Source organism: Chiloscyllium punctatum, chromosome 19, assembly GCF_047496795.1.
Source record: "Chiloscyllium punctatum isolate Juve2018m chromosome 19, sChiPun1.3, whole genome shotgun sequence".
Taxonomy (NCBI): domain Eukaryota; kingdom Metazoa; phylum Chordata; class Chondrichthyes; order Orectolobiformes; family Hemiscylliidae; genus Chiloscyllium; species Chiloscyllium punctatum.
In genome coordinates, this window is record NC_092757.1 from 66,410,542 (window position 1) to 66,431,957 (window position 21,416).

The 21,416-nt window shown below is 38.4% G+C and overlaps 1 protein-coding gene across 4 annotated transcripts in view; it reads right to left on the reverse strand.

The window, feature by feature from the left end:
- Positions 1-1,023: 1,023 nt before the first annotated feature.
- c19h11orf54 (chromosome 19 C11orf54 homolog) overlaps positions 1,024-21,416 on the reverse strand; it is a 33,653-nt gene continuing 13,260 nt past the window's right edge. For 2 of the 4 annotated variants that reach the window (XM_072589579.1, XM_072589582.1), the window contains exons 4-9: positions 19,615-19,716; positions 15,372-15,548; positions 12,384-12,533; positions 10,456-10,569; positions 8,571-8,760; positions 3,318-4,477 (exon numbers count right to left, since the gene is read on the reverse strand). In XM_072589579.1, coding sequence (XP_072445680.1) covers positions 8,587-8,760; positions 10,456-10,569; positions 12,384-12,533; positions 15,372-15,548; positions 19,615-19,716 — 717 coding nt within the window. In that variant the 3' untranslated portion in view covers positions 3,318-4,477; positions 8,571-8,586. The other 2 variants (XM_072589581.1, XM_072589580.1) reach the window with 2 other exon arrangements.

Genomic DNA, 21,416 nt, shown 5'->3' on the forward strand with positions numbered 1-21,416 from the left:
TATAGGGAGAGGCCAAGTAGGCTGGGGCTGTTTTCCCTGGAGCATCGGAGGCTGAGGGATGACTTATAATATTTTTTAATATCATGAGGGGTATGGATAGAGTGAACATTCAAGAAGTTTTCCTCAGGATAGGGGACTTCAAAACTTGACGTTATAGGTTTCAGGTGAGGGGGAAAGATATAAGAGGGACCTAAGGGGCATCCTTTTTACACAGAGGTTGAAAGGTGTGTGTGTGGAATGAGCTGCCAGAGGAAGTAGTGGAGGTTGGTACAATTACAACATTTAAAAGGCATCAAGATGGATACATGATTAGGAAGGGTTTAGAGGGATATAAGCCAAATGTTGGCAAATGTGTCTGGATTACTTTAGGATATCTGGTCGGCATGGACAAATTAGATCGAAAAGTCTCTTTCCGTGCTGTACAGCTTTATGACTCTATGACTACATGTAGGAGATAGGTCGAGTGCTGCTCGTTTGCTGCTGGCCTCTGTCAGATACGTACCTAGTGGCCAAAATAGAACCTTATAAACAGAATAAAAACCAATACAAAAATTCTTCTTCACTGTATAAATTCCTTCTCCTCCACCAGTATAGGTTTCCTCCAGGTGCTCCAAAGATGTGCAGGTCAGGTGAATTGGCCATGCTAAATTGCCCGTAGTGATAGGTGAATTAGTCAGTGGGAAATGGGACTGGGTGGGTTACACTGTGGACGGTCGGTGTGGACTGGTTGGGCCGAAGGGCCTGTTTCCCCACTGTAGGGAATCTAATCTAATCTAATCTAAAACCATTCAACATTTTCTTCTCTTTTCTTTATGGTTCTTCCCAAGACAAGGTTCTGTATAGAATGTTATTAAGATTAAAAGAGTTGGCAATTTTATAAGTGAATTAGTATTTTATACTAACTTTTAATAGGCGTGATTGTCATTAGGATTACAATCACGCATGCTAGAACTATAAAAAAGATAGCTGAGATATTATCATAAATTTATAAAAAGTTCATTATAAAATGATATAGTACAGCTAGTATCATTCCTCCATTTACAAAGGGAGACAGATCAAATCCAGAGAACTGTATAGTGAGCTTAATGTCAGTGGTTGAAAAGATGACGACAATTTTACTGGAAGTTATTATGGAGAAAAAGACTAGAAAACAGAAAATATAGTCAACGCTGTATTTAAAAGGTTATGCTTGATCAACTTTGTTGAATTATATGAAGAACAGAATAGGGATAGGAGACAAAGATACTGGAGTAGATAACTGCCACTTCAAATCAATTAAATCTTCACTTGCTATAAATTTTATTAACTCTAAAATGCCTTGATTTTAAAATATTTGTCTATCATTTTTAAATTCCTCTTCTGCCTCACTTCCCTGTATATGTATAACCTCATGTAGACTGTCCTCTGATATATCGGAGTTCAAACAATTCTTGCTCCTTATTCATCCTTGCTTTTAACCACACCGCCATTGTCTTCAGCAGCCGCAGTCTCTTTGCACTGAAATTTCCTCCTTAAGTCTTTATAACTCTCTGCTTCTCCTTTAAGATGCTCCCTAAACCCTTACTCAGACCAAGCTTTTGAACACCTGCACTAATACTTGTATGTGTCTTTGTTTCTTTTAAAGTTTATTTAAAACTCCAAACAGGACATCATTTAAATGTTTTCTTATGTTACAAGTTTCTTGGTATTACGATTTACTTTTGTATATATTATTTGTAATTTGCAATCCAACGATATATTGAGAATTATTCCATGTGATAACTCCTCATCAGGGATTAAATGCATGGACTAGAGTTTAAACTTTAGACCATCTTACAAGTTTTGAGAAGCAGTTAGTAATTAAATTTTTCAAAATCTCGAAGGCAAAAGCCTACCAATTTAGTGTCCTTTAAATGCTGCATTGTTGCTATTTAAGCTCATAAAACTGCTACAATAGTATCAGATTCTCTCAACACCTGCTCACCTACCATCAGGTCAGATTTTGTCATGCAACTAAATGATTTGCATTTTTATAAGCTATGTATGGATTTCAAATTATATTTGTTTGATGTTAATGCAATTGTCACAGGACCATTGCAACATCAATTGTATAAGCCCGTCAGTCAGATTTAAAATTTCACATAAAATTTGACTTGCATTATTCCATGTTAATTAATACTGAATGGAAAGGATCATATATTTAATTCAAAACTTTTGCTTTCAAATTTACATTCTGCATGACTAACTGTAAGATATCAAAGACTTTCTTCAAGCATAAAGGGTCATCTAAAACAGTATTACTCTCTACAATTCTGAACACCATGGTTGCATAATTCCCTGCCTAATGCCCATTTTATGACGCTATGCAATATCGAGGGCTTCGATGATGCATGCACATCTGCTTTAAGTCATGCCATCCTGATGAGATTATTAACAGATGCAGTGTGCACCTCCCAGAAATGTGCAGAGTAAGCACAGCATAATGCCGATCAGCATGCAATTCTGATTTGATGCCAATCCTGCAACTTTGGAGTGTGACACTCCAGCTCCTATTCTCTCAACCACACCCAGATCAACATTGTTTCAGCATCAAGAATGACCAAATATTTCAGGCTAGTTGCAGACTGATTTCTTCTGATTTTTTCTGCAATTGTACCAGTATTTAATGGTCTAGAGTTCTTTACAGTTCTAAAGCCTGCCATGCCACAGGATTCCATCTTGACTTCAAGTTTTATGCATAGGTCCCTTGCTTGCAAAGTTGAATGAATGGTAGGCATTCCCCTCTTGGACAGAGTCCTTCGATGAAAGAAAAGTAATGCAATGGGCATTTCTTCCACCACCTGTAATATGTCTCCTGCAACAAAATCAGAAAACATAACTTCAAACTCTTCTGCAGCTGATGCCCTACAGCTTAACTGAATCCAATCAAACAAGCTATATGCTTGATATCGAGCTTGGAATAAGCTGATATTTCCTCTAATTAAATACTGAGAATGCTGTAATCATTGTCTTTAGAGCACCTCCCAATTTCATTCCCTAAACATGTCCATTCGTCCAAATCTGAATCAGATACTCACCACCTTGGCATCCGGCATCAAACCTGAGATCAAATTCTCGTCCCACATTCAGTCTGACATCGAAACTGTTGCATTGCACCTCTGCTGTGTTACCTGTCCCAGCTCATTGGCTACTGAAATCTTCATCCACCTTTCTGTTGGCTCTATTAACTTGACAAGTCAAATGCTTTTGTGTTCACCTTTCTATCCTCTCCCCTCTATAAACTTGAGTTCATCCAGAACTCTGCTGTTTCCTAATTCACACAGAGACCTGCTCACCCATTCTGTGTAAAGCATTTATTGGCTTGTCAGCATTTTCTGTTTATACATGTGGTGCACTAATACTCAGTAAAGGTGGATCACCCTCACACCAGGAAATCCCAATGGAGAATGGGAACAGTTAACCAGAGTAACAGTGGCAACTGTTGACAACAATAAATTACAAGTCTGCCTCTGTGTGGTTTTCAATAACATGGAGTCTAAGTAATTTGACAATTTCGGCGTGCTATACAAAACAGGAAATATTTTGCTTGATAAAAGTAAGCTAGTTTTGATCTTTTTTCTCTTAGCAAGATTTATGCTCCCATTCGCTGTACACCCTCAGTCTTTAAAGAATTGATTCTGTGTTAAATCATTGTCTTGTTATTTTACACAAAAGGCCATTATTAACATGCGTGCCAATAGGAATGGTTGGCTTAATTTTTGCAAACAGGCAAAAGTAAATAAGTTGCCTTTTTCACACTTTATTCCTTTTCACTCTATGCTGAATAATATTTAAAGCAGAATTATTAGCAGAATTATTATAGCAGAAAGGACAGTTTTAGTAAATACTCAAAGTACTAGCACAAACCATTTTTAAAAAATCAATTGTATTTTTTTAAATGGGCTGACAATCCTAACTAAAATGTCCATTTATAAATGGATAAAATTTGAAAAGCAAGTTTTATTCATTAAGTTTCGTTTCCAAAATTATGAAGAGTTTGAAATTAATCTTTCCAGGACTAAAGATACACTCAAATTTGAATTGTACGAATCCAGGCTTGAGAAGGTGGAGATGAACTGCCCTCTTGAACCACCGTAGTTCTTGGAATATATGTACATCCACAGTGCTGTCAGGAATAGAGATCCAGGATTTTAATACAACAGCAGTGAAGGGAGAGTTCAAAAGGAGATGCAGGCATAGCAGTGATGTCACTGGATTGGTAATCCAACACTGAAATCATACAAAGAACTGTGGATGCTGGCGATCTGAAACAAAAGCAGAAATTACTGGAGGAACTCAGCAGGTCTGACAGCATGGAGGAGAAAGTGAGGACTGCAGATGCTGGAGATCAGAGCTTAAAAATGTGTTACTGGAAAAGTGCAGCAGGTCAGGCAGCATCCAAGGAGCAGGAGAATCGATGTTTCAGGCATATGATGCACTTTTCCAGGTCTGACAGCACCTATGGACAGAAAGCAGAGTTGATGTTTTGTGTTGGGTGACTCTTCATCAGAACCACCAAGCCAGGTTAATGATCTGGGCAAATGGGTTAGAATCCCACCATTGCAATTAAAGTCAATAAAAGTCTGGGATTAAAAGCTGGCCCAATTGTGACCATGTAACCACAGCCAAGTGTCATAAAAACCCTACTAACTGGTATGCTACTCAAGTTCCTCAGGCAAGGAAATCTGCCATCCTTACCCCATCTGGCCAGTATTGAATCCAGACCTACAGCAATGTTCTCGCCTATTAACTGCTCTCTGGATAATGAGGGAAGAACAATAAATGTTGGCCTAGCCAGTGATTCCTGCATCCCAAGAGTAAATGTTTTTAAAAAGTCAGGGTGATGTATACTGATCAATGGAAAAGCAAAACAAAAGTTGGTGCAACCTTAATGGTCTTTTCATCCAAGGTATGTTTTTCCTTGGATGGAGAAAACCTAGCTTTCTCACAAAGAAACAGCAACAACAGAAATAATTCTATCAAATTCAAAGCAAACTCAAGTTTATTGAAATGTTTACATCTGGTATTAACAAAGACAGAGAATGCTGGAGAAACTCAGCAGGTCTGGCAGTGTCTGTGGAGAGAGAAAGGTTAACATTAACAGTTGAAAGTTGGACTTGAAATATTAACTCTGTTTCTCTCTGCTCAGATGCTGTCAGACCTATCGAGTTTCGCCACCATTTTCTGTTTTATTTCAGATTTCCAGCATCTACAGTATTGTGCTTTTATATGAATGCTTATATCTACTGATCTCCCCTCATCAAATACTACACATGTTGAGAACATGGAAAAACCGAAAACACTTTTTTAAAATCATGATTTAGCTCAATGTGTGTAGTTTTTTTTTAACCACAGTAGAAATTTAAATTGTGTACTTATTAGATTTGTATCTTCTGGTGTGATTTTACTATCATTCCTCTTCTATTTCTTTTATATCGCACCTTTGCATTACTTTAAACAATTCATATACATTTTCCAGTCCATCTTACTGGCAATCCATTACCCAGCATTTCAAAAATCTGGGACATCGTTTCAAGTTTGCAAAGTCTACTGTCAATTCCCTAATTGTGCCAGTAATCTCCACCAAAATGTAATCAACTCTAGTCCAGTTTCCAAACTGCGGTCACGATTATAAGAAATTAAATGTTTTTTTAAAATATTTAATTGCTTCATGCAGTGTGGGCAAGGCCAGCACATAATACCCATCCCTGAATGGTTTGCTAGGCTATTTCAGAGGGCAGTTAAAAGTGAACCACAATATCTAAAGTCACTTATAGGCCAGACCAAATAAGGACAGTAGATTTCCTTCCCTAAAGGATGTGAGTGAATCAGATTTTTGTGACAATCATAATTAGTTTTTTGTGAACCACAATTCAAATTTGGATATAAATCTAGCCTATGTCTCCAGAGAATTGCTCCAGTTAATTGGATTAATCATCAAACGCAATTACCACCACATAACTACTTCCCTGCAATTTGATAATGTTAACTAATTATTTACCATTGTTTGAAAGTTAAATAGAAGCTAAAATACTTTATTATCTATTTTTAACACAATCAGTAATAAATGTTTCCTTCAGTTAAGATCTTTGGACTTTAAAAAACATAGTTTCCAACACTTCTTCAAATTAACTGGAAGACGTAACATGTTAAAAAGTGAGTTGCTCGAAAGAATCCAAATCGTTGATCTTCATTATTGCAATCTTCCATTAATGAACATTTGATATTCTGCAGCATTCTGCAGAATAATAATTTTAGATCTTAATGTTGACCTATACGTATAAAATGAGCTCAAATTTACATTTGAAATGATAACCCACATTCATTCTAAACAATCAAAAATAATTGTCTATACAATTCTGAAGACTATACAATACAAATTAGAAAACGATTATCAAGCTTAACACAAATAAACGATTAAAAGAAAAAAATACTTCACTCATGCAAGTTCTTCAACAATCGACGATAGACCTGAAACCACTTGTATTTCACCTAATTTCCACTCTTTTCAAAATACTCTCTCCAAATACAATCTAGTTAAGAGAGGATAAATGCTGCAATTATACTGTTGACTGATTTTCACAATTCAATTTGACATAGAACAGAAATTTAATACACTCATCGTTACCCTTTAGTGAAATCCTAATGACATCACTCATGTTTCAGTATTCATTGCATGACTGAAGGAATTAGAAGCTGTTACTGTCACAGACGGAATTTACATTTGCTATTGTTCTCCATGATCAACGTATTTTTTTTAAGGTGATGTAAGTCAGTCTTCCTACTTTCATGATTTGGAGATGCCAGTGTTGGACTGAGGTGTACAAAGTTAAAAATCACACAACGCCAGGTTATAGTCCAACAGGTTTATTTGGAAGCACTAGCTTTCGGTGCGCTGCTCCTTCATCAGGTGATTGTGGAGTATAAAATCATAAGACATAGAATTTATAGCAAAAGTTTACAGAGTGATGTAACTGAAATTACATATTGAAAAAGACCTGGATTGTTTGTTAAGTCTCTCATCTTTTAGAATGACCATGTTGGTTTCAGTTCTTTCATATGTAAATCGTAGAATATTTAAAAGTAACATTCTCAAGTGACATGGTGTCACATCGGGCCAGATAATGTATTGAAGGTGTGAGGTGCCCTGTGTGAGACTGTCTGTGCCCCAATGGTCAGACTGATTCTAATCTAAAAAAGGGATTTACAGAATCTTACATGGATTCAGTTTTTGAGCAAAGTAAAATGTAATTCTGCAAGTACAAATTCACCCCACAAACTTAGATGTGTATGTGTGCATGTGGGTGTGTGTGTGTTTTGGTGGGGGGAGGGTTATGAGTGTCTCTGAGAGAGTGTGTATGTGTGTGAGTGTGAATGTAAAGGGGTATACGTCTGTGAGAGGGTGCATGGGTGAGTGCAGTAGTGTATGTGTGAGCATGTGAGAGAGGGTCTGCAGAAGCCAAAAAACTACTCCATGTTCTTCACAGCCTGCAACACATTATCAATGAGGATTAGCATCTTGCCAAGACCTTCCCCACACCTCCACTACTTGCCTTTAAACAGCCACCAAGTGACAAACAGATCATTGTTCGTAGCAAACTGCCTGACTTTCAGAATAACACCATACAACCCTGTCATGGCAGATTACCACCATTACATGTGGGGACACCTCCCACCATGTACATGGCAGGTACTCATGTGACTCAGCCAACATTGTCTATCTCATATGCTGCAAGCAAGGATGCCCTGAAGCAACCACCTGATGAACGAGCAGCGCTCAGAAAGCCAATGCTTCCAAATAAACCTGTTGGACTATAACCTGGTGTTGTGTGATTTTTAACTTCTTACTTTTAAAGAGAGTAGACCCAGTGTAATGACATCAGCAGCAAGCTTTTGTGAATTTAAAAATAAAAATGATTTATTATCACACATGTACCCCATAGGTCTAAAATGTGCCAGCTCATTCACATGTACAGAGATTACATACAGAAGAAAGCAAAAATACACTTTCAACTGGAATTATTTCTGCCTCTTCCTTAGCAGGTCTGCAATCTCTTAGATGAATTGATGATTTAGGTAGACAAGAGATCTTGTAAAGTAAGGGGTTCCCAGAACGCTACAAGGCTTTTGTATTTGAATTGTCTGTCTGTGGTGGAGAGTCCCTCTCTCAAATTTATAATGTAACTGTTTCAAACTTTGGCCGTGTAGATGTATGCTAGTTTCACAGCTCCAGAGAGCAATCTGCTGTCATTGTTGAACATAGTAACAAACACTGATGCATTACATATGTGAATTGATCATAGTCGTCATTTTCCAAATAAGATGGTATTTTGTGCAGAAAACATCCTCTGTTGTGGCTTTTCACCTCCTAAGAATTTGAGGCATCCAAAATCTTTAATGTTTGGGATGAGGAGCCATCACAATACAACCAAAGGTCAATGAGATTGATTTCATTGCTGTCTATCAACCATTGAGTTTTGATGTCTCTATGGTGCATGGTGAAGTCCTGTTTTTAACAGTCCTTAAAAGGGATCCAAGAATTTCACAAATACCTGTGATTATGTGTAACTAATCCGGTCCTATTTTGTGAGTCTTCTCAGGACGGTCAATGCGGTAAAGGTATTCTGCTGGCACAAAGTAGCCCAGGTATTCCACATTGTCTGGGGTAGTATCGTAGTGATAGTGTCCGCCTTCTCCATGATGGCTGAAACAATGGGTGTGCTCCAATCGAAGGTCAAATCCCTTGTGAAAGAAAATAGGTCAGTAAATTAATTTTAAAAACAGGGTCAGCAATAAAAGTTGAACGCAGTGAACCCCAGTAAACATGTTGGTAGGTCATTCTTGTCATTCCAGGAAATTGAAAAATCAACAGTACAATTTTGCAAATCACCTTGGTTTAATACAATGAGAGAAATGGCAACATGTTCTCATTTTTATCAACCCGAAGAAGTAAGTTGAGGTTTTTAATCTCTAAAAATATACACTCAAAAAATTGAAGGGTGCCAGAAAACCTATGGATTAATGCACTCTCTAAATGGACCGCAAGTTGAAAGATCAAAATATATTCAAACGTGTAAAAACAAATTTAAGCATTTAAGGTTGTGTAAGTGCAGTTCACGAAAAACAAGGACGTTATCACGCTGTGTGTTGTTAGGGGTGTCACCTCTAGGTGGAGCAAGAAGCTCAGGAACTTCACCTGGTGGTGCTATGCCACTACCAAGTGATTCATGTAGCTGCAGGAGGATAGTCCTGAGGTTTTCAGTGAAACAGGGGAAAACGTCCCCTGGCCTGTACCACTACTCCTGGAACTTTGGCCTCAGGGCCATCTGTACATGCTGGGCTAGTGTGACGTTACCACCATCCAGACTTGGAAGTAAGTTGGTGTTCTTTCACTGTCGCTGGGTCAACATCCTAGAACTCCCTCCCTGACAGCCGAGTGGGTCTACCCACAGCAGATGTTCAAGAAGGCAGCTCACCACCACCTCTCAAGGCCAAACCAGGATGCGCAATAAATATTGGCTCATCTTATCAATGAATTTTTTTAAATTACAAATGGGGGTGTCATGACATCAACTGCACATGCACAGATTAATTCTGGCTTAGGGACATCTGTCACTGATAAATTATGTCATCAAGCCCATCTGCACACGTACAAGTGCTATTTTGATGGCCAACTTTGCATCTATTCTAATTACTTCATATTATTGTGAATGGCAGTGTCAAACTCCAGAGCATCACCTCACTGAAATCAACATCCCCTGCTGCAAAAAAACAGTTCAATATAAATTCAAAATTTTGCAAGGAGTTCTTGGGAGGTTGATTTCTGCGAAGAAATATCTCTCTGATTTTACTGAGAACGTTGGCCAGACCCTATGTGCTGTACATACTGACTGGAAAAGGACCAGCTTCACAGATCAGGCTGCTTGTGAGAGTAATCACCTCTCAGATTCATGGCTTTCTGTTGACTGTACATTTAATAAAAATATACCCTGTCAAATATCCCCCTGACCAAACTCAATGTGAACACCAAAAGGGAACAATCTCCATTAAACACCGGAAATCATTGTCAACCTTGACAGACTTCCAAAAATACCTTGGGAGAAGCAGAATGGGCCCATCTGTGTCACTGGGTGTTAAAGATTCTCTTTTCAACAGGAGGAAGATTTGCTGCAGCAAACATTCAATTTAACAAACTGCCCACCATCTCCAGACATGCACCAACACATCCTGGCAAAGAGGGCTGTCCCATAGCTAAGAGTAGAAGGCTCACTGTTCACTTATTGAAGGACACATTAAGTTAAACAAAAAAAAACCTTTAAAGTAAAATAAACTCAAAAAATATCCATCCGATACAAATGTAAGTTGTTGTTAAATATCCAATTTAATCTTTACTCTTAACAAGCTCCCAAAAACGTTGGCCCAGATTTTAATACTTACCAGATCACGGGATACAAACACTGACTGGGAGATGAGAGGAGCACTCATGTCAAAGAACTTCAGCCAATTGTTTACAGCCTCGTTGCTGTTTAGAGGACAGGGAGAAAACTCCGGCTAGAAAAAGAATGAAACTGAACAACTTCATAATCAAAGAAACACCAATGATGGCAATAGAGGTCACCTAAAATGAAAAAGGGTGTCTGACTTTAATAGTACAGTTTCCACTCATTAAGAAAACAAAATATTTTCCTTCAAAGCTCCTCTCTCTATTTGTTCAAGATTTAGACACAGCACTTCTACACCATAGGATATCTCCCAATTTTAGCAAGCCTATGTTCAGGGGGAGTTCAGGACACATCGTGGGGTCTCTCTGAGGCCTTGGTAATTATTCCAATCTGAGATTTGAGAACAATGATTATTGGTGATCCTTCTTAAATATGAAACACCGCACCCTGGGGGGAATAGGGCTTGCTGGCCAGAAAGAGGTCAATCTTTACTTAAGCCATCAGTTCACAAGTGACAGATTTTGTTTTTCTCAGAAATGTGTAACCTGCATCTTCAGAGCAGCTCAGTAGCACTTCAAAAAGTCTTATTGGCAAGGCAAGCCCTTGTAAGAGGTCACAGACATCTCCTGAGTGGGCACCTGAAAAGATATAATTCTATACATCCTGAAGGTACCCTGATGAGAATTCAGCACATTCTCCACTAGTCCAACACATGTCACACTATGAGCACAAAAGGCCCTGTTTGAGAAATGGGCAGGCAAAGAACTGGAAATTTATGCTTCACGCATTCAAAGCTATTAACAATGAGCAGTCCCATCAGATTTGCTTTCTCATTTACTCTATGAAATAGCAACTCACTGATGTTAAGGCAGCTGCAAATTATACCTTCCTTTTCTCTGGAATAGGAAACATGTGGATCAACCAAAAATGAAAAGAAATTACTATCAGACACCCATTCTACCTCTGGACCCAGATGTAAACACTGACTGTCTGACAACTGAGTGAGACCCATGTGTAGTGGAATCTAGAGAGACCTCAGCTCATCTTTGGCGCCAATGTGGTTCTAAGATGAGACACATGCTGATGGATGTCAACTCCTGCAACTGATGCAGTAATTCCAGATCAGAAGCAGGCCAAGTGCACGTGACTGTAGATACTGGTAGTGATGAACCAGGATACTGGAGGGATAACCCAGTTACTCAGCTGCAGGTACAGTACTGCTCCAACAGGAAGTGTGATCAAAGCTGGACAGCCAGACTAAAGCAGGTCCGGTAAGTTACATTAACATAGACAGCAAACTCTAGCTGTATCCCAGCACACCAGCTCTACTAACCTGCACTGAATCTCTCTCAATTCAGTGAGTAAAGCTGTGTCCATAAGGAGAAAGAATTTGTATTCCTTATTCAGCCAAGGTATCTGTAAACTGGATATCTGTTTATCATGCAGTCAGAAATTGCTAAACCTGTTTTGTGTGTCAGACTGACCAATAAATATGAACAATACATTTAGAACAATAAAACTTTAACGCTGTGTATGAGTGGGAAACATCTCTGCTGAGAAAAATAATGCAAATGAATCATGACTTAATCAAAAATGCAAGAGCTGAAAGACTCACCTCTAAAATAGAGGATTTCAACATTAACCTTTCTTTTAGAGGGTATAATTTTCCAATTAACCAGAGCAACATGAAAGAGGTATGTTGAAAGAGGTATGAAAGAGGTTATCTAGGAACTCACGAATATCTTTCAGTATTCCTTCTAGGAGCAGCTTGTGCCCAATTTTGCATTAAAAGTTCACACACCAAGCTAACATTTTGAAAAGGAAGCCATAATTTCAATGTCACTGCTATATTCATATCTAACCACACACTTCTCCACCTTACACGCGTTCGCAGTGCTATGTAAAAAACTATGTGGGACTCACCATAACATGAAGTTTAGCTTTGCCTGTTTGAATGAGGAAAGTCCCTCCCATTCCTACAGACTTATCTCCATAGTGCTGTTCAAGAGTTTCCCTCATACAGCTCACAAAGTTACTCTGTCCGGTTCTTCTGCTGCTTCTTACTTCAATAACCTGGTTTATGACAATATTCATTTGTTTACAACATAAGTCAAAAATCATCAGGAGAATCAGTAGACACATTTTATAATGAATCCAAGAATATATTTTAGATACTAGCACTGAAATTGCACCATGCAATATTAGCCTCAAATACATAAATCTATTTTTAAAAATATCAGATAGCATAATTTCATCCGAAACAGTCAGAATTTGTTGATATACCAAATTGGCCGCCATAAAGGCAAGGAAAAAATAACTAGACTTATAGATGTGACACAAAATGTGGTAACAGAATTGAAATATATTTGAAAATACTGTTCAAAAATTCAAATACCATGGAAAACGTAAACCTAAAACAAAAACAATGGAAATCATCAGCGGATCTGACAGTATGTGTGGAAATAGTTAAATATTAGAGATCATTGATCTTTTATCCCATGTGACTTCTTTGTAAACAACTGCCCGATGCTTGGTGGTGGAATCATAGACTGGAAAGATGGAGGGAAGGGTCAGAGTATTGGTGATGACTAGAGGTCAGCACACCAACCAACAGCAGCTCTATCCTTGTCAATACCTCTTGGACGTGAGAGGTTAATGTTCTCTCAAGAATGCCTCCAGTCCTGCTGAGTATTTCAGTATTTTCTGTTATCTATTATATAGAAATTACAATGCGTTAGCTATTAATTGTCCAGTACAATATACAAAGCTGGAGAGGTAATGGAAAATTCTGTGGCAGAAATTAGAAAATCAGTGATCCTTGTGATAAAAAGTAATCTCATTGAGGTAACATTCTATTTCCACAGACACAACATTTCAATAGCAAGATGACTGTGGCTAATATAGGAGTGATGCTCTTTCAGACAGGCTATTCCCTGCCAACTGTCTGGATCCTCAGACCTTCCACAAAATAATCACTTCAACCTTATGTCCTAACTCCCAGACAACCTGCAAATCAAATGCATTTATACTAAACAAAAAAAAACGAAAGAACTGTGGATGCTGTAAACCTGAAACAAGATCAGAAATTGCTGGACATTCTCAGCGGGTCTGGCAGCATCTGTGGAAAGAGAAAGTAGAGGTAATATTTCGGGTCCAATGACCCTTCTTCATTTACCTTCACAGATCACATGGTGGGAGATATGGCAGAGGACAACTCTGATTGCTCCAATTCCACTGACCAGATGTCAGGAGCGAAAGTGTGCACAATTTGGTAGGTTACATTGTGAACCTATAAAGCTTGATAGTGGTTATTTAGCAGATCACAGGAAAGCTATAAAAGCTGCTAACATATCCAGAAGTACTACTTCTACTGGGCACATATATACTATATTTCTACATAAACCGCAACCACTTTTGCGCCCTGTTAGTAAATGGAAAGTTTCCAAAAAACAACTCTAAATATTAACTCATTCCATTAGAAATTTTATGATAAGGCACTGTATAAATGCTATATTTAAGTAGCAATGAAAGTTGTTATTGTTTTCACCACCATGTTCTTCAGCTAAAAAATAAAAGCATTGTTCTAAATCTCTGCCACTATGCATTCCTATAGTCAGTTCTTCTATAACGTAATGGTTACGTTCTTGTCCAGCCCCGCATTACAGAAAAATCACACTTTAGAAACAGCGCTTAACGTGTTGGTGATGTAATCACATTACAGCCAACAAACGTTTTTAAAAGTTTGCGATTTAGAAACAGCATCCCCAATCCGTCAATCATGTTACAGTGAATTCACATTAATTAAATACGCTTCATAGCAGAACGGCCTGTATCACTAACTGCATCCTATTACTTAGCCACTTGTTTGGATTAATTAGCACTATGTATTATCTGGCCATGGTTTTGGACTCCAAGCTGAGCTTTTTATCCCTCATCCTAACTGCATTATCAAGGCTAACTTCTATTTCCACCAGAAAACCAGAGCTACTGTAATGATTGAAACAAGGTCAGGTAGCTAGAATTCATAGAATATGAGTTTCTTGATTAGGGCTGTTAATCTGGTCCGATCAGGGAGCCTTGGCTGACAGAAAAGGGTGAACATCAGGGATATTAAGCCCCTGAACACCTGATTCAGAGAGAGGTAGTGCAAAGACTGTGTATTTGTAAATAAAAGGTGGCTGGTGATGGGATGCCAAACTTGAAGAGTTCTTTCAGCTCTCCTATTGATGACGCTCTTTCTACTTTCCTATCTTGCATTAATTCCAACTTATCAAAATCTCCGCACCCCGCAATTTGATCCTCACCTAGTGCCACTGGCCTATCACACACTGGATTATATTGAATTCTGGTCTCCTAATACATTACATTTGAAAGCTTAGCATTTCTGTCTGAATCTAATTTGGCTGTATCTGACAATTTGCTTTTGCAATCTCTGCCGGACATACATCCCTTCCAACTAAACTGTTCCACTGACTGCTACCTACCATATATCATCTTCCATCCCTTTACCCATCCATTGGTGGCAGAGCACTCAGCTGCTTTGATTATTATATATATATATATTTGGGATTCCCCATCTACACACCTTTTTCTTTGAATGAGATTTTGTTCACCTTTCCCAAATCACCGTTCTGACTTAGCACCAATCTACGAAGAGCCTTGGGACTTTTCCTCATACTAACGGGCATTGTATAAATATATTGTTGCATTCCTCTTCCTACAAAATCATCATCTGGATCAATAAGTGGTAACACTGTGGATCATCACTTCCATTTGGAAGAGCTGAATCCAAATTTGACAAATATTTAACAAAATATCTTTACAGCGTAAAAGGCATAATCAGACTGGTTAAAAAGCTTACAATACAATTAGCAGCATTTATTCGGAAAATATCAAGTGGATTCTATTCACCTTTCCTGGTTTCCCTTCACTAATGAACAAGTTTGCTAGCAGTGCACAATCACAGGTCTTGTACGTTTCTCCGTATTTCTCAAGAACACATCCACCTGTAGCAGGGTCTATTTTGGCACTATAACTGTGATTCACTTCAGGTTTACCATCCCCTTTGGTTGAGACATTAGGCATAAGCTAAAGGAAAACAAACCACAAAATCAGTGAGCAGATTATCTTAGGAATCGCATCAGGAGATTTATCAAATGGCAATCCAAATGCATTAAGTTTTAAATAAACTGCATTAATTGAAACACCCACAATGCAAATATGTTTTTTTTTCAAATCATTCGAATTCAGCAGAAGCCACTTATCGGACCCACTTCCCTCCCCATTATTAGAAATATGTCTCAAGTCCTCAAATGTGTCTCGGAGTCTTCAATTGATGCTCAAAATATACTAGTCTCCTCTTATAAGACGCTGACTACATTATAATTATCTACAAGTTTTAACAATTCCCAAATTGGATTTTTTTTTGCAATTCTTCAAATTAAATTTAGTTGGTCACACAAATTGGAAATGTGAGCAGACAACGTTCATTAAAAGATGAGAGCTGCTCAGCTCAGAGTAACTAACTGCAGGAACAGATTGGGACCTGTTTGTTATTTAAGGTTCAGCACCACACCAGGTAGAGTAATTACCTGCCAAATCACAGCAACATTACATCTAACTAAATTTCTAAAATAATTTGAAGCCTAAACTGAATTGTGTAATGTCATGCTTTATCCTTTTAAGAACAGAAGAAATAGGAGTAGATTATATGGCTCCTTGAGCCTGCTCTGCCGTTTAATAAGATCATGACTGATTTCCTCAACTCCGCTGTCCTGCACACTACCTGTATAGCTTGATTCTTTAAGAGATTAAAATCTATCCCAATCTTGCGTATGTTCAATGATGGTGCATCCAACTCCTCTGGGATAACAAATTCTAAAGATTCACAATGTTGTGAGTAAAGAAATCACTCCTCATTTCAGTGAGAGATGATCAAGCCCAGAGATTGTGCCCCCATATACTCGGTTACCCAGCCAGAAGAACTAACCACTCAGTTTCTACTCTGTGAAGCCCCTTCATAATCATTCATTTCTCACTGAGATCATGTCTCATTTCTCTAAACCCCAGAGAGTACAAGGCCAATTTACTCCACCTCTGAGGACAACCCTCTCATCTCAGGCATCAAATCTTGACTGTACTATCTCCAAAGCAAGGATATTCTTCTTTAAAACAGAAACAAAACACCACATATATGGTCTCTGTAAGGTCCTCTACATTTGTGTTATGCTCCCAGTAGATGTTTTTACCAGGCAAGTCAGATCCAAGACTGAAATCTAGCTTGGCAGTTGTTTTATTTTATTTCACAAGGACATTGTTCAAGGAAACACAAGCACACAATGCTGCAAATCAGGTTTTAACAATAAGGTAGAACCTTATTATGTAAAAGAAAACGTAGAATTAAAAAAACATTTACATATGACTATTTTAAAACACACACTAAAGATATAATCCCATCTATCCCAGCATCATCACTTTACAGTACTGAAACATTAGAAATTGGTTTTCTATTACATCTGTATGTTTGAGTTAATTATCTCTTTCATTTCCTAGTCTTGACAATTCATTAGTTTCTTCTTTGATTAGTCATGTAAATGAGCTTAGAATTTGTTAACTTTGAATAACCTCTCCACACATCAAACCATATATTTTCTGTAATATATATTCTTTCCACTACATGGAACACAGAGGACCATGTGCAGCAGTATTAGTGCGCTGCTCTGCATGTGCTGCACTGTCAAGCAGCTTATGGAGAGCATGGATTTTAACCAAACACTTTTGGTCTGGAACTTTTAAATGAAAGGCTTTACACTGAGGTAACCTTTTTCCTAATAGTTTTAAAACATCTCCTTCCTTCAGGAGAAACTGATTCATGCATCTAACTTCCACCAGGATCTCAATTAGCTGAATAACAAAAGCTTTCAAAGCTATAGCTGGTTCCCCTGAGCTAATCGAAAAAGTCCTGATCCTTCTAAACAGAAAGCAAACTAATGCTCCTCAATATCTACTACATCCCCTCATTAAACTCTTCCAATATGAAATAATTCACAAGAAATGTCTATGTCATATGTTTAAAAAAAAATGACTCCGTAAAGCCTGACAATTTAATCATTAAATTCCTTCACAACCACAGACCAAAACCATCATGCCATTAATTAAAAATCCAAACTCAAAAATAAATTGTATTAGTGAATATAAATCACACACCTTAGACCACAATTGTAGAGCAATCTTATTCTTAAGGGGACTCCCTTTGCAAAAAGGCAAGCATCATAACCTTTCGTTTCCCCTGTATCAGTATGTAAATCTCTTCAAATGTCAACATTTAAAAGATTTATGCTACTTAATTCTTTGATGTGGTCGTGAGCAAGTTAGACAAAGGAGAGCCAGAGGAAGTCATCGGTTTGGATATCAAATATACCTTTGAAAAGGAGTGACACAGGAGGCTGCTAAATAAGAGCTCATGGGTGTTAGTAGCAAGGTACCAGCATGGATAGGGGATTGGCCGACCGGCAGAAAACAGAGAGTGAGGATAAAGAGGTCTTTGTTAGGATGTCAACCAGCGACTAGTGGAGTTCTACAGGGTTCAGTGTCAGGACAACTATTCATGTAATACACTAACAAAGTGGATGGAAGAACCAAGGGCATCATTGCTATGCTACATTTGCAGAAGGCACAAAGATAAGTGAAGGGACAGATAGTGTTGAGAAGGCAAGGAGCTGCAGAAGGACCTGGATAGGCTATGAGAGTGAGCAAAGTGGTAGATGGAATACATGTGAAAGATTGAGGTGTAGACTAATTTCTAAACAGGGTATGGCTTCAGATATCTGAAGCATGAAGGGACTTAGAGGTCCTGGTTCGTGATTCTCTTAAAGTTAACATACTGGTTCAGCTGGCAATTAATATTTAACATTTCAAGAGGGTGAGAATACAAGAGCAGAGATGTACTGCTGAAGCTGTATATAGTCTTGTGAGACCTCATATGGAATACTGTGATAATTTTGAGCCCCGTATCTAAGGAAAGCCGTGCTTATTTTGGAGAGCATCCAGAGCAGGTTCACAAGAATGATCCTGGGGATGAAGGACTTGTCGTATTAGGAAAGGTCAAAGACTCTGGGTCTGTATTCGATGGAGTTTAGAATGACAGGCAAATCTCATTGCAACTCACAGTATACTGAGAGACCTGGATAGGTTGGACATGGAGAAGGTGTTTCCACTAGTAGAAAGACTATCACCTGAGGACACATCGTCAAGTGTGAAGGAACTACCCTTTAGAACTGAGATGAGGAGGGACTTCTTCAGTCTGAGGGTAATTAAAGTGTGCAAGTCACTGCCTCAGTCTCACTGTGGAAGCCAAGTCATTGAAGGTATTTGAGACAGAGGTAGATAGGTTCTTGAGTAGTTCTTAAGAGGTCGCAGAAGAAGGCAGGAGAATGGGTTGAGAAACATATCAGCCATGATCGAATGGCAGAGCAGACCTGATAGGTCGAATGGCCTAATACAGCTTCTTTACCTTAGAGTCTTAAAAAATAAGTTTTTATTCTTTTTACTACAGTGAATGACCTCACATTTCCCTGCAGTAAATTCTACTCGACACCTTTCTTGCCACTCACTTAACCTGTCTATATCTTGCTGCAGTATCTTCAGGTTCTTTTCAAAGCTTACATTCCCACCTACTCTCAGTCTCCTCACCCAAATAATTGAGACTGATTTTTGCAACCCTCCATTAGTTAGAGCCTGCCAATTTGAAAACGTCCAATTTATCCCCACTCTCTGCTTTGTGTCCGTTAGCCAATCTTCCATGCGTTATGTCGGCCCTCTGTAAGCAGATTCATGTTTTGCATGACATCGCACTGGTTTCCTTTAGTTTTATTTCTTTGTTCCTATTTAGCTTTTTCTCATGAAACATATTTTTGTTCAAAATGTTGAATGTTTCCCAAAATGTTGAATGTTTCCCACAGTTTATTTTAGCTTCTACCCTTGCACCTATCTAACTGCCTTTCTTTAAGTTTACAATTTTTGTTTTGAACTTCGGTGTGTCATTTTCAAACATAATATGGAACTAAATTATATTGAAGTATTTGCAATTGTCACCTAACTTATAAGAGCACAATAAATGGTTATCCTTCTGATAAGGGACATTTATAATTTGTACCTCTGCATTCACACCCATAGCTTTAAATGATGCTGCTCCAGCTCCAAGGATGAAACCGCCAGGCAATTCCACTTGGTTAGCAATGACATTGAGATTATAGATCTGTAATGGGAAATAAAAATATACATGTCCCTTTGTGTTAAAACAAACCTCTTGATGTATATTTGCTGACAGAAGGAACATGGTGCATAATATCAGGAACATTATTCCATATGAAACAATGCTTCATGTTTCTTTAAGATCATCTCAAGAATATTATCTCAAATTCACCAATATAAAAACTGGCTTTATTTGAAATTGGAATTTTTTTTTATTGATTTCCTCTTACTTTGAACTAGTTAAATTGATATATGGAAATATGGTGGGGGGGGGAAAGAAATGAAAGAATTATTGAGTCTAATGCGTAAAACGTTAATTAATATCTGCAGTGACAAGGCTATTAGCCCAAAGTGACTTACAATCAATTCATTTGGTTTTCCTGTATCCCCTATTCACTGGACAACGACATGAATCAAATTAATGTATTCTGATTTTTCTTTCCGAAAACTGACAAATTTCAAAAGCCAGCACAGAGTGTAACTGGACTGAACATTGAGTACATGGAGGCCAATTTAAAATTTACCACTGTTGCCGTTTGATACATATTGCTGTGTTAAAAAGGGTTATATGAAGGCAAAAATAAAACAAACTACAGATGTTGGGGACTGAAACAAAAGCAGAAAGTGCTGGAGAAATGCAGCAGATCTGGCAGCATCTGTGCAGAGAAAATGGAGTTAACAGATGGCGGACAGGTGGAAAAGTGGACTGGGCATCTCCCTGATAAAGGGGTCAAGTATAAGGGAGGGGCAGATAGGGTGTGCTCCAGTGGAAGCCACATGAGGTATTGTATTCTAGGTTCCTTCATGAACCCCACTCACAATTGCTTCATGTTTATTCATTCATGATTCCTTTATTAACCCACTCACAAGCGAACACTGTGTTCCCATTTCATTCAATCACAACTCCCTACTGTAATACGGTTTCATTCATTCATTCATTCATAAAACCAAGGTTCTGTCGAATATTTTACTGTCATAAGATACACCAAATTCAAAACAATCCTTTCTAATCAAAACAACTCGTTCAACCTCGTTACTGCTTTTTCACACCTTATCAGCCCTTGTTACCTCTGAATAAGTGTTGTGTACAGAACAATACCAATCCCGTCAGGTCTCCACAAAACAAGTCCATGGGCCTGAATAGATTAGGTGGCATCTGGTAGTCATAGTCATAGTCATAGAGATGTACAGCACGGAACCTTCAGTCCAACTTGTCCATGCCGACCAGATATCTCAACTCAATCTAGTCCCACCTGCCAGCACCCGGCCCATATCCCAACAAACCTTTCCTATTCATATACCCATCCAAATGCCTCTTAAATGTTGCAATTGTACCAGCCTCCACCACTTTCTCTGGCAGCTCATTCCATACACGTACCACCCTCTGTGTGAAGAAGTTGCCCTTTAGGTCTGTTTTATATCTTTCCCCTCTCACCATAAACCTATGCCCTCTAGTTCTGGACTCCCCCACCCCGGGGAAAAGACTTAGTCTATTTATCCTATTCATGCCCCTCATAATTTTATAAACCTCTATAAAGGTCACCCTCAGCCTCCGACATTCCAGGGAAAACAGCCCCAGCCTGTTCAGCCTCTCCCTATAGCTCAAATCCTCCAACCCTGGCAACATGCTTGTGAATCTTCTCTGAACCCGTTCAAGTTTCACAACATCTTTCCAATAGGAAGGAGACCAGGATTGCACACAAT